The sequence below is a fragment of the Lepidochelys kempii genome, chromosome 7 (assembly GCF_965140265.1).
Source record: "Lepidochelys kempii isolate rLepKem1 chromosome 7, rLepKem1.hap2, whole genome shotgun sequence".
Classification (NCBI taxonomy): Eukaryota; Metazoa; Chordata; order Testudines; family Cheloniidae; genus Lepidochelys; species Lepidochelys kempii.
Genome location: NC_133262.1, coordinates 32,628,725 through 32,642,175, shown reverse-complemented (window position 1 = coordinate 32,642,175; position 13,451 = coordinate 32,628,725). Strand labels below are relative to the sequence as shown.

The 13,451-nt window shown below is 54.1% G+C and overlaps 1 protein-coding gene across 4 annotated transcripts in view; it reads right to left on the bottom strand.

Annotated features, from left to right (window-relative positions):
• Positions 1-13,451, bottom strand: part of CDC42BPG (CDC42 binding protein kinase gamma) — a 65,148-nt gene that overhangs the window by 4,388 nt on the left and 47,309 nt on the right. For 2 of the 4 annotated variants that reach the window (XM_073351939.1, XM_073351940.1), the window contains 13 exons: positions 12,194-12,299; positions 11,719-11,852; positions 11,270-11,409; positions 7,619-7,700; positions 6,780-6,996; positions 6,306-6,368; positions 4,450-5,037; positions 3,887-3,984; positions 3,360-3,444; positions 2,255-2,375; positions 1,316-1,433; positions 735-849; positions 169-254 (listed from right to left, as the gene is read on the bottom strand). In XM_073351939.1, the coding sequence (XP_073208040.1) occupies positions 169-254; positions 735-849; positions 1,316-1,433; positions 2,255-2,375; positions 3,360-3,444; positions 3,887-3,984; positions 4,450-5,037; positions 6,306-6,368; positions 6,780-6,996; positions 7,619-7,700; positions 11,270-11,409; positions 11,719-11,852; positions 12,194-12,299 (1,953 nt within the window). Of the gene's footprint in view, positions 1-168; positions 255-734; positions 850-1,315; positions 1,434-2,254; positions 2,376-3,359; positions 3,445-3,886; positions 3,985-4,449; positions 5,038-6,305; positions 6,369-6,779; positions 6,997-7,618; positions 7,701-11,269; positions 11,410-11,718; positions 11,853-12,193; positions 12,300-13,451 lie in introns of those variants that run through there. The other 2 variants (XM_073351941.1, XM_073351943.1) reach the window with 2 other exon arrangements.

Sequence of the window (13,451 nt, the reverse complement as noted above, 5' to 3'; positions counted from 1 at the left end):
CTGACTTGCAGCCCAGGACCCTCACCACCAAACCAGGCTGTCTCTTGAAAAATAGCTTGAAGTATTAGGGTGCTGCAGCCCCTCACCTCTCAGTGGGGTGACGCTGAGGGTTTTGGCAAGGGAGGCCTGTCCCTCCTCGGCCAGGTCTGGCTGCTTGGGGTCTCTTACCTCCGTCAGCATGTCAGTGCCTGTGAACAGGCCCTGTGGGGAGGTGAAGGAGTCATCAGAGATGGAGCTGCCCGATTTACGCTTCGCTGCAAGGGGACAGAGAGCTGTAGTCACTGGCTGGTGCAAACCTTCCCAGCTACTGCACAGGGAATCTGGGACCACCACCAGCTTGGGTCCTAAATCCTGAGCACAGCCAGGGATAGAACCGAGGAGTCCTGACTCCCAGCCCCCTACCCTGCTAGAACCACTAGACCCTACTCCCCTCCCAGAGCTGGGAATAGAACCCAGGAGTTCTAGTTCCCATGTCTCCCACCCTAACCACTAGGAATCCTTGTCCTGTTCTAACAGGCTCAGGGTCCCATTGGAATTCTGGGTCCTTTCATGTGGCCTCAGGGATTTGGGGTGCATGGGGAGGCAGTGATCCCCAGGGGTGAGAACAGAGAAGCACAGCTAATCTCACAGGACTGGCTGTCCCCTGGGGGAGTAATTCCACCCTGGGCCAGACAGGACCTGAGGGGTGTCTCCCTCCCTGATTCACTTCCCCTCCAGTCGTGGGATTCCTTTACCAGATGCAGAGTCCCCCAGGGCGGTGTCGCTGCCCGAGGACGATGGGGGCCGGGTCTTGGGGAAGCTGCGCCGACGTAGCTTGTCCTGTGACTCCTGTCTTTTCTCTTCCTGTGCCTGCGAGACACAATCAGCGTAGGGCTGGCAGCCCGGAAAGGGGAAGCACAGAGGCGGGGGGAGCCCAGCTCAGCGTGGGGACATCTGCAGGAGAGCACAGGCAGGGGGTGCTCACCAGGTAACCCCTCCCCCACTCTCACTGTTTGCTTATGTTCCTTCAAAGGGTGACACCGCCAAGCCAAGGGTGGCTTGTTACATCGTGTTGCCAAAGGCCCACCAGAGACAGTCTGTCACTGTAGGGTCACCAAAGGCTCACTGCAGGGGCAAGTTTGTTATTGTACAGTTGTTCCAGCTCACCCAGGCGGGCTTGTTATTGTAGGGTCTCTTGCGATCATGAGGGCTAGATTTTGGTAAACACCACCCTGGCAGAAGATCCTGCCCTCTCGGCAAACCCAGCAGTGGTTGCAGCCCCCCCTCCCCCCGCCCTGGGCAGCATCTCACTGGTCAGGTCGCCCCCTGTGCTCACTGTGGGCAGGTCCTGCAGCCGGTGCTGCCCATCACCCGGCCCCACGTGCACCAGGTGGTTGAAGTTGGTTGGGCCGGAAATGAGTTTTGACCTCACACTGGGGTCGCGCATCATCTCCCTGCAGGGGGAACAGAGAGGAGCAGTGAATAGCTGGAGCGTGCCCTGACCGTGGGCTCTGCAACACCAGCAGAGGGGCATGCTTAGACAGACAGACATGGGGGGGGGGAAGGGGAGCATGCTTAGACAGACAGACACAGTGGGGGAACACACACAGACACAGGATTCAGTGCCCCAGATCGCAGCACCCAGTGTGAGGAGCTGGGCCCAGCCTGGCTGGACAGGAGCCACCACTGCAGGGCAAGTGTGGGGCAGGCTCTCCAGCCGTGTGAACATTCATGTTGTACGTCTCCGTTTGTCACCTGCGTAATGTGCTCGGAAAGGCACCACACATACACCTGATGGCAGTCACTCCCCCCGCCCCCCATTAGCTCTGCCACTGGACGTAAGGTGCCGGCCATGGGTTCAGAGGACCTCACTTCAGTTCCTGGCTCTGCCACAGACTTCCCGTGTGACCTTGCCCAAGTCACTGTTCCCTTCCTGTGCCTCATTTTCCCCCACCCCGTAACATGGTGAGAACCATCTACTTGTCTGCTCAGCCAGTGAGCCCTTCAGGGCAGGGACTGTCTGCATTGTGCCAGGCAGGATGAGTTGTAGGCCTGGAGGTACTACTGTAATAGTACTAACACCACAGTGGGACCCTCACCTGGGCTCGGGGCTCTAGGCACGACTGTGATCCGTACAGTATTCCCATGACTACAGACAGCATGTGCACCATGCTAGTTAGGATGGAATGACAAGTCTCTGTGGCCCTCCAGGCTTCCGGGTGAGGACAGGATGGTAGTGCAGGACACACACACCTCCCCCCAGCCCTGGCCTCACCTCCTCTGCTGCTGCCGCTCCTCTGCTGATATACGGAAGGAGAATTTCCGCTTGTTCTTGGTCCTCACCAGCTGCCGCCGGGTGTTGTCTGTGGTCTCGGGAACACTGAATTCATCCTGGTCTGGAGCAGAGGGGCGGAATGAGGTTGCGAAGATGGGTCTACTTGCAGTTACACCATTCAGCCACTAGGTGCCTGCGTCTCCTGGGCTAGTGGTTTGCGGCACTGGAGCGGGAGTTAGGAGTCCTGGGTTCTATTCCCGACTCTGCCATTGACCTGGGGCAAACCCCTTCCATCCTGTGCGCCTCTGTTTCCCGTCCCAGCTATGTCCATTCAGACTGTGAGCCCTTCCGGACAGGGACTGTCTCTCACTGTGCAGCGCTTGGCACAATCTTGGGCAGTGCCATGAGGCACTATTGTAATATTAGCAATGGGACCCCAATCTCAGCTTGGACCACTAGGCTCTACCATAAAGCTACTAATAATGGAGAGCACATAATGGGGGCCCTCATCTCTCTTTGGTGCCTCTAGATCAGTGGTCCCCAAACTGTGGGGCACACCCCGCTAGGAGAGTGCAGAGGAACATTTGGGAGGGTGTGCAGCGGGCCCGGGCCAGCGCAATGAGGGAGCGCCACCCAGTCCCACTCTGCCCCCAGCTCCCGTTCTTGCCTCAGTCCCTGACTGCGGTTCCCGGGAAGGTGGGGGAGATTATATTTGGGGTAAGGGGGAGCACAACTTAAAAAGTTTGGCGACCACTGCTCTAGGTGCTACCGTAATACTCTTAATAATGTACACAGGATCCTAATGAGGCCTCTAGGAGCTGCCGTAATACTGCTACCATAATGTTACTAGTATTTGCTGCATGGAGTTCGAGCTGGCAGTACGATTATTAGTCCAGGTGCACTGCCAGAACCAGAACTGACTCATGAGCCCACATCTCTGACAGCAGCCAGTGTCTGTAGCTGCTACGCTGGTATCAATCCAGGTAACTCCATTGACTTCCATGGCTCTAGTCCACACTGCGGTCAGTGTAAATGAGATCGGGGCTGAGCCCCCCCGCCAGTGTTCTGACTGCGCGGCCTGGAGCAGGACGGGGTGGATGGTTACCTGCAGACTTGTTCCTGAGATAGGTCAGGCGCACCTTCTCGCTGCCGTAGGTGCAGAGGGAGCCCTCGCAGTTCAGGGACCGCACCTGAGTAAGAGAATAAGAGTCATTCCCAGAAGGCTGCTGTTCCCAAGGAGCTGCTGCAGGGGCAGGTCATCGCAACCCCCTACGCTGTGAGATCTCAAACAGTGAGATGGTGGCGGAGCCGAAAAGAGAACCCAGGTGTCCAGGCTCCCAGCACAACCCTTTTCCAATCACTAGACCCCATTCCTCTCTCATCACTGGAAATATAAACCAGGAGCCCTGACTGCCAGGCCCTCGCTGCTCTAACCATTAGAAGCTGCTCCTCTCACAGAACTGTGAATGGAACCCAGGAGTCCTGGCTCCCAGCCCCATTAAATGGGCCATTAAAATAAGAACAAACCAATAAAAGCTTTGCTGCGCTTTATTGGCCTACCCGCCCCCACATTCACCCCCAGACTTGGCTAAATCCTGGATCCCGGGGCTTGTTTCCCCCCCAAAGCCTCACCTTCTTCAGAGGGACTGTCTGTATCCATTCAGCCTTCCGCACATCAAACACATCCAGGGCGTTCTCACTGAACACACTCAGGTAGGGGGCACTGTAGCCTAGGAGTTGAGAGACCAAAGGCATTTTAAACTCGTGTGCAAATCCCAGCCAGTACAGCTGTTGGTTCCTTTGGGTGCCCACTAGAGGGCAGCTGGTGTTGGCCTGTCAAAGACAGGATACTGAGCTAGAAGGTAGGTCTGATTCGGGGCAGCAGAGAGGTCGTGGTGCGGTGATACTGGGCTAGATACGGGTGTGATCCAGTGGGTCTGTGGCGATACTAGTCTAGAGGGTCCCACAGGTGTGATCCAGGGTGGCAGGCGAGTGGAGGGGGAAGCTACCAGGCTAGATGGCCTTGGGTGTGATCTGGCGCAGCCGGTTCTGGTGATGGGGCATTTGCTGCCCCCTGCTGGAGAGAACAGAGCTCTCCTCTGCTCCATGCATGCAGCATTTCTGAGAGCAGGAATCGCCCGCATCTGCCCTTGCCTGCCCCCAACCTCCCTCGACCCCACAGACCCGCCACTCACAGCAGCTCAGGGGGGTCGCCGGCCACATCAGCTCCTGCTGCCGTGTCCTCCGGCCCTGCCCATCCACGTAGAGCCCCAGCCCACTGAAGCACAAGATCAGCTCACTGAGGCTGACCTCCACGGCCCGCAGGGCCTCCATCTGGGCCACGGCCACTCCACGGGGGTCCTCGGGGTGGGGCAGGTGGATGGGCGCCCCCTCGTTCAGCAGGGGGTAGAGGGAGAAGCCCGAGGGGTGGCCTATGCAGAGCCGGTCGCCCATGATGTCCAAGCACTGCACGTAGCCCTGGGCCTGGATCTCCTTGATGCGCCGGGAGTGGGGCCGGGAGGGGGTGAGCTGGTAGCACTGCACCTGGCGCTTGGAGGCCACGCACAGCACAGAGGTGGTTCCCCGGCAGATCAGCCCCGACACCATGGTCTGGCAGTTCTTGGTCTCGGCGATCTTGGTCCCCGGGGACTCTGGCGTCTCCAGCTCGACCCAGGAGAAGAGGCGCACGCTGTGGTTCTTGCCGCACAGGACCGAGAGCACCTGGGCCTTGGGGGAGATCAGGAGCAGCTGGACCCGCCGGCAGTCGCCCAGCTGGAGCACCTCTGCAAACCGAGACAGACAAAGGATGAGAGTCAGAGATGTACAGTCACAGGGGGGCTGCATTGCCAGAGTGCTATGGAGACTGCACTGGGAAGGGAAATACTTAGCTCAGCTACTCACCTGGAGCAACCTCTGATTAAATCCAGAGTAGCTCAAGGAGTCACACTGGTTTGTAACCGATATTAGACTCTGGCTCGGAAGAGTTACAAACAGGTGTAAACCCAGAGTGACCCTGATTAACAAAATGAGCTACTACTCTGCCTTTGCAGTGGTTTGTAACCTAGATCAGAATCTGGCTCGGTGGACTTCTGTTGTTACAAACTGGTGTAAATCTGGAGTGACTCCATGAGCAACCAGAGACCAGAACTTGGCTAGGTGGACTTGTATTGGATTTATGTATAATGTCAGGGTGTGACCCGATGGCTCCAAATGAAGTCAGCATATGACTGACTTCTGTGGAATTAATCTTGATTTACACCAGCATTTAAGGTCAAACCAGCATCTGGCTTAATTACCTAGAATGAATTACTCCAGCTTTACTCCAGTGTGTTACTGAAATCAGAATACACCCCAGTGATTTCAGTGGAGCTACTCCAGATTTACACCAGGTTTGTGACCAAGGCTGGAATATGGCTCAACAACTTGACTGCAGCTACTTCAGACAGCGTGTAACCATGGCCAGAATGCAGTTCTGAGCCCAGTGAAGTCAATGGAGTCACTCCTGATTTATACCAATGTGTAACAGAGACCAGCTCTGTTTTAATTATCTCAAAATGAACTGCTCCAGACTTAAACCGTAGGTCACTGAAATCAGAACATGGTCCCTAAACTCAATTCATTTAACGAAGTTACTCCAGATTTACACCAGATTTAACAGAATCTGTCTCATACCCAAGATGTACCCTCCTGTTCATAACAGATCAGAATGACTTAATGGACTTACTCCTGACTTACTCCAGTTTGTAACCAACAATAAAATGTGCTCCTAAATCCACTGACCTAAGTGCAGCTACACCAGATTTATTAGCCATTTATATATAACAAGTAGTATAACTAAAATCCAGTCTGCCTCAAGGATTTCTCTGGGGCAGCTCCAGATTTACACCAAGGTGTAACCGAGATCAGAATCTGATCCAGAGTCTTAACTGGTGCCAAGTTAGGCCACCCAACTCTTCCCCGTGCTGGTCCATGGTCCAGCCCAGCTGCAAGTGTGTGTCATTCCAACCCCCCTCCCCATATGTCTGCAAACTCATCCCGTGACAGCTCTTACCGTTGGTGTGCAGGTGAATCACAAACAGCCCCTCTTCAGTTCCCAGCGCGATCCGCTCCCGGTCTGCAAGCAGGACAGTGGCAAGTGTCAGAGTGAGGCCGCCTGGATGTGGAATAGGCTCGGCTGCACAGACTGGCTGGCTCCTCCCTATGGGCCCTGACTGCTGTCAGACGCCGCTCCACGGCACCCCTGGGAAGCTGGGGGATTTTATTATTCCCCATTTTACAAAGGGGGAAACTGAAGCAAAGGCAGGCGCAGGGTCTTGCCCGAAGTTATAGAAGTCAGTGACACATCAGGAAATAGAATCCATGAGTCCTGACCCCCCGTCACCGCCTGCTCTAACCTACTAGACCCCACTTCCCCTCCCAGACCTGGAATAGAACCCAGGAGTCCTGGCTCCCAACCCCTCCCCTCACCCAGCAGACTCCACTATCCTCCCTGGGTGGTCTGTCCTTGCCTCCCATGCCAGCTCACCAATGATAGCAGCGGAGAGGGCCTGTGATATGAGCGGCAGGCCGTTGTCATAGGCTTCCTTGAGGATATAGACGGAGCGGTCGTGGTGCCGGTTCTCTTGCAGGATCCGGTGCAGCTCCACCAGCACCTGCACCCACTGCTTCATCTCGGCCTCACTGTCAGCAAGGAGCAGCAGGGAGCTGGTGCTGGGGGGCGCGGCCAACTGGGAGGCTGTAATCTATGGGGAGCAGGGAGGGCAGTTTAGCGTTATTCTGAAGGATGCAGATGTTTAGTGCTGGATTCGGAGCTCAGCTCACACGAGGTCAATCTGGAGTCACCCCCCCACTGCAGTGGGTTCAGGGCCAGATTCGGATCTCAGCTCCCCCGGGTCAATCCAGGATCAAGCCCTGACTACAATGGGGCCAGGGCCGGATTCAGATCTCAGATCCCCCGGGGCAATCTGGGATCAAGCCCTGACTACAATGGGGCCAGGGCCGGATTCGGATCTCAGCTCCCCCCGGGGTCAATCCGGGATCAAGCCCTGACTACAATGGGGCCAGGGCCGGATTCGGATCTCAGCTCCCCCGAGTCAGTCCGGGATCAAGCCCTGACTGCAGTGACGTCAGGACTGGAGTCTGATGTCAGTTACTCTTGGTGTAAATGCAATAATGCCAACTCTGCAGCGGTGATGTAACCGAGTAGCACTTGCCCACTGCAATAAGTATCTGACCCACAAGACGGCTGAGATGGAACTTGCCAGACTTAGTCATGTGATCCGGGCTGGAGTGCCGCGATTACGGCTGCTGCTCTGGCCCTGAGGCACACCCAATATTGTAAATGTCCTGACACCCAGGACTTACCCGGAATATGCAGGGCACATCCTTGTTGCTGGCGTGGATGACGTCTGAGGCCAGAACCGAAGTCACCGAGAACTGTTCGTCCCTTTAAATAGAAGATGAGAGGCATCAGCACCAACCAGCACAGCCTCCCCAGCTGCACCTTACAACACCCCAGTGTCAGCTACTGTGCCCCACAGAATAACTGTAAGCCTGGGAAAGGAGAGGGATGTAGATTTGCTCACTACAGTCACAGATTTTAAGGCCAGAAGGGAGCATTCAATCATCTAGTCTGACCTCCTGTACGGCACAAGCCAGAGAATGTCACCCAGCTACCCCTCTATGGAGTCCAGGCGCTTGTGGATCTCTTCCACGAAGGCAGCCAGGCTTGATCTGAAGACATTCAGAGGGGGAGAATCCACCATCCCCCTTAGGAGTTTGTTCCAAAGGTTAGTCACCCACACTGTGAAAAAAATAGTAACTTATTTCTAATTCATTTGTCTTTAACTTTCAGCCATTGGTGGTTCTTTTGCCTTTCTCCGCCAAATTAAAGTAACTGGTAGCACTAGTAGGCTTTTATCCTCAGTGTGAACGAGGCACACACTTTGCCACTGGGTACTGCTGCTATTTGCGGAAAGTGGAAGAATGTCGAGGAAGGAAGCATGCTCTGTTGATTATAAAACCTTCTGCCCAGGACCTCCCCACCCTCTCTGTATTTTCCTCTGCTCCTATTCCCCATTAACGGCAGAAGAGGGACATCAAGAACAAAAAAAGAGAGAGCAGGTGACTGATAGGGAGTGTGGGCGGGGTGGGGTCTAGAACCCACAGAAGCTGAGAACAGCACCTACAAATTAATTTCTCAAACACCTAAAACAACTCCACCTCTTTGTCTAAAAGATCATATGTGCCTCTATTACACGGCTGAGGAGCTGTATTAATAATAGAGCTGGACAGGACCTGGAATTTCTGTTCCCATCATTTCAAATTTTTTTCAATGCAAAACTGGGGGGAAAACAACAAACTATGAAGTTTTCCACAAAATAAAATTTTCAACAAAATAAATAATCTTCAGAAAATGTAGTTTAAAGAACTCAAAATGTTTAAACTGGATTGTGATTTCTTGTATGGATATATTTTTTAGAAAGTGATTTTTAAACAAAAAGTCATTTCAAAACTCAAGGTTGAAATGTTCGATTCCAAAAATGTCAAAATGGAATGTTCCCACACCCCCTGCAATGAGACTGTGTCGAAATCAACATGCTCCCCCCCCTGGGAGGTGTCAGCATTTTCAGTTGGACAAGCATTTCATGGGGAAATTTTCAAGCGGATCCAATTTGTAATCCAGATAAATTACGCTTTCAGGTGAGCCAGCAGATGTCCTCCCCTGCTAGTGTCTGTGGGGAAGCCTCTCCTTAGCAGCACCATGCCCCTAAGAGCATTCCCTCCAACTGAGCTCTGCTGGCCTTTTAGCACAGCCAGGTGCTCATTAGTCAATGAGCTGCCAGCCAGCCACCTAGGCAGCTAATTGCTCACAAGTTGGCTGAGAGGGACTCATTCCCCTTAAAGAAGCCCTAAACAGGGCCAACACCCACTAAAGGGACCAGCCACCCTATGATAGTTACACACAGGAGGTCACTGTCCTGCTCTGCTCAGCAAGGGCGAGGCCTCAGCTGGGGTGTTGTGTCCAGGCTGGGCCCTGCACTGTAGGAAAGAGGTGGACAAACTGGAGAGAGTCCGGAGGAGAGCAACAAAAACGATCCGAGGGTTAGAAAGCCTGACCCACTGGGCACGTTCAGTCTAGGGAAGAGAAGGCTGAGGGGCGACCTGATAACAACCTTCAATAGGGAGAAGGTTGTTACAAGAAGGATGGTGGATCAGTTGTTCTCGGTGTCCACTGAGGGTGGGACAAGGAGCATTCGTCTTGATGATCTCTCGAGATCCATTCCAGCCTGACATTTCTATGTAACCCCTGCCAGGGGAAGACATTGCTACCCCCATGATTTGGGCACACTGCCTTCATTGGCATCAGAGTGTAGCCTCAGCTTTAGCTTCAACCAGAACTGATCTGACCCTCCCAGGATCAGCCATTCAACCAGAATATATGTGTGTCAAGTGGCACTGGACCTGGTAAAGCCCAGTCACTTAGGGGCTGAGAGCTAAATAAGACTGCTGCTCTTCCCACGTACAAGGTGGTGCCTCTCCAGAATTGTTGGTTTATTTGAAACACCTAAAACAACTAGAAATCTTGACTTGGAATAGGGAGGTTCAGTTACATCTGTATTTGGCCCTGGTGCGACCACTGCTGGAGTACTGGGCCCAGGGCTGGGGCCCACAATTCAAGCAGGATGTGGATAAATTGGAGAGGGGTCAGAGAAGAGCCACAAGAAGGATTAAAGGGTTGGAAAACCTGCCTTGCAGTGAGAGACTCCAGGAGCTCAAGCTGTTTAGCTTAACGAAGAGAAGGCTGAGGGATGAGTTGATCACAGTCTGTATAACATGGGGCTCTTCAGTTTAGCAGACAAAGGTGGAACAAGAGCCACTGGCTAGAAGTTGAAGCGAGATAAATTCAGACTAGAAATGAGGTGCAAATGTTTACCAGTGAGGGGAATTAACTCTTGGGACACTTGATCTACAGATGGGATGGATTCTTCATCCCGGAGATGAAGGTTGGGTGTGTTTCTAACAGGTCTGCTCTAGTTCAAACAGGAATTAATTCAGGGCCGGCCTATGGCCTGGGTGACACAGGAGGTCAGACTAGATGATCACATTGGTCTCTTCTGGCTTTATTTTCTATGCATATGGTTTAATCAATCTGATACGTCAGTTGATTTGGTATCAAGCCATTCATATGGATTATTTACGTCATGCTTTTTGCTTTATTATTTGGTTTAGTGAATAAAGCTCATACAATTGGAAACCTGAAGGGAGCGGAAGTTTCTTTCCCAGACACCAGGATCACAACCTACACGAGGTCTGGGGAGAAAACAGACAACTCGACGACTCACCCAGCAGTGATCCATATCTGGAGGGGTGGTAAACCCATTAGGGCACCAGTGTTGTTATGCTGCAGGAAGGGTGGTTCAGCAGGGGGCGCTCTTGCCTTGCACTCAGTCCTGTGGGCTCAAAGGTCTGATCTGGGGCAGCAGAGGCTGGGGGGACACCAGGCTAGTTGGGCCCACTAGTCTGATCCGGGAAGGCAAAGAAGGAAGGGATACCGGGCTGGATGGGCCCCGGGGTCTGTGGCAGGAGGGGGGGGATACTGGGCTGGATGGGCCCAGTGGTCTGAGGTAGTGGGGGAGGGGTGAAGACTACCTGGCGGGATGGCCCCAGGGGTCTGAGCCAGGGTGGCAGGGTGGGGGATACCAGGTGGGATGGGCCCAGGGGTCTGACCCAGGATGACAGGAGGGGGAATACCAGGCTGGCTGGGCCCAGAGATCTGAGCCAGGGTGAAGACTACAGGGCGGGATGGCCCCAGGGGTCCGAGCCAGGGTGGGAGGAGGGGGGATACTGGGTGGGATGGGCCCAGGGGTCTGAGCCAGGGTGACAGGAGGGGGGATACCGGGCTGCCTGGGCCCAGGGGCTGATCTGCAATGACAGAGATGGATGCAGGCTAGGTGTGCTCAGGGGTCTGACCGATAAGACACTTCATGGGTCCCTTTCTCTGCCCCTCCCTACCTCATATCCACGACCTGCATGACGTTAACGCCGCACAGGGAGCCCCGGCCTTCTGGCACGTCATAAAGAAAGAGCTTGAAGTCGCTGACTAAGGCGAATGCCCTCTGCCAGCCCTTCTTCACCCCCGCTGGCTTCGGCACCTACGTGGACAGGGATGGGAGACGGTTACAGCCCCATTTGCCACAAAGTTACACAGCACATCAGTGGCATAGCTGGGGATAGAACCCAGGAGTCCCGGCTCCCAGCCCCCTTCTAACCCACTAGAGCCCACTTCCTTCCTAGAGCCAGGGACAGAACCCAGGAGTCCTGACTTCTGTGACCCTGCTTTAACCATATTCACCACAGCGGAGAAGATCGGGAGAAGGGTGCTTGCAGAATCCTCTCTGCCATGCCACATCAGACCAAAACCAGGCTGACACAGGGCACCCGCGGAGGGTGGGGGGACTTACCGACAGATATCCCTCAAATGCTGTGCCTGTCCCAGTAACGGGGTTGACCCCCATGGTTTTCCGCAGCTGTTCGGGAGGTGTGGGACAGATGGCTGTGCCCTCAGCGCAGGACACATGGCAGACATAGTTACAAGCTGCAGGGAGAAGCCAGGATGCGGGGCATGAGTGAGGGGAAGGAGACAGACTCTGACAGGCATCTGATGCAGGGAGAGGGGCCAGAGACCCAGGCACCACCCCCAGGGCCCAGCATCCAACCCTGCCTGGCAGGAGACCCAGGTGCCAGTTCCCAGTGCCCTGCCTGGTAGAAGACGTGGGTACCAGCCCCACGGGCCCAGCACTCAATGGCGGGGACCCAGGCTCTAGGCCCAGAGGCCCGTGCTTAGCCCCATTCAGGAATTCACCTCAGGGAAGCAATTGCAAAGCAGCCCTAATCTGACCCCAGCACAGGGCAGAGCCAGCCCCGGCCCTCACTCACCCTCACAGGCGTAGCCTTGGCGCAGCAGCCCCACCATGAGCGCGGTGCAGCGCATGCATTTGGTGGGCACGGTGAAGCTCCGCATCTTGAAGCTGTGAGACTTTGGCTGGAAAACGGGGGGGGGGGCAACAAAAAGGGGTATCAATCTGCGGCTGGGGAGGGACTTTGGGAAGCCAAAGATACAGGGGGATAAACCGGCATTTGTCCGATGTGTGTACACAGACCCACATAATGCACTACACACACACACTAACCACCCACAGTCATCTCCACACAGCTCACCCCACACCCACAGCACAGCCCCATGAGCACCTAAAAAGACCCATAGATAGATATCTGCACACACAGCATACAAGTATACAGCACACATCGGGCCCACATGCCACATCCCCATGCTCACAGTATACAACTGTACAACACACTGAACCATACAACTCCATGCTCATAACATACATATACAGAGAACCCCCCATATGTACACAACACACCTGTAACAGACCTACATACCACCCCACCCCCCACAATGCATGTAGAAAAAATACAATATCAGGGAAATTCCAGGGGATTTATGCCACGTGCACACATACCCAAACACCCCCTGCCATGCAACAGGCAGACGTACAAAGCGAATGCAACACACAATGTAGTAACGTGTGTGCAAAAAAATACCCACACGACAGCTGACTAGATGGGGTTTATCTGACTTTGGCAAGTATATACACACTCACCCACACCACAACACACAGGAAAACACACCCACACAATCCATGGTATAAATCCTCTCCATCACACACACCCCACACCAAACATACGGACACCCGAACACCACACAACAAATCCTCTCTACATAAATGCTCTATTTTCACATGTATCTCATGCCATATGCCAGAGAGAAAACACAACCACATGCCTATATAAACAAAGATTCACATCACACATGCACTTACACAAATCCACTAGAAAAGGGCAAGAGAGGATTTCTCTGCCACGTGTGCAGACACAAAGATGCCTAGATATGTGTACAGCACACCCCAACTGTCACATACACTCAATCATAGACAAAGTCTGCCCTAAGTCATCAGGCTGATGTGGTTAACAACCGTCAGCTTCCCCTAGCCAACAGTACACACGGGCTAGCACCACATCCAAATACACTTGGCTCCCCCAACCTGACGAATCAGGTACCCCGTTGGAGCCGGGTGGACCGGAGGTGGCTTGTCTGGGTGAGCTCGAGCGAGACTTGAACCCACAACTTCCC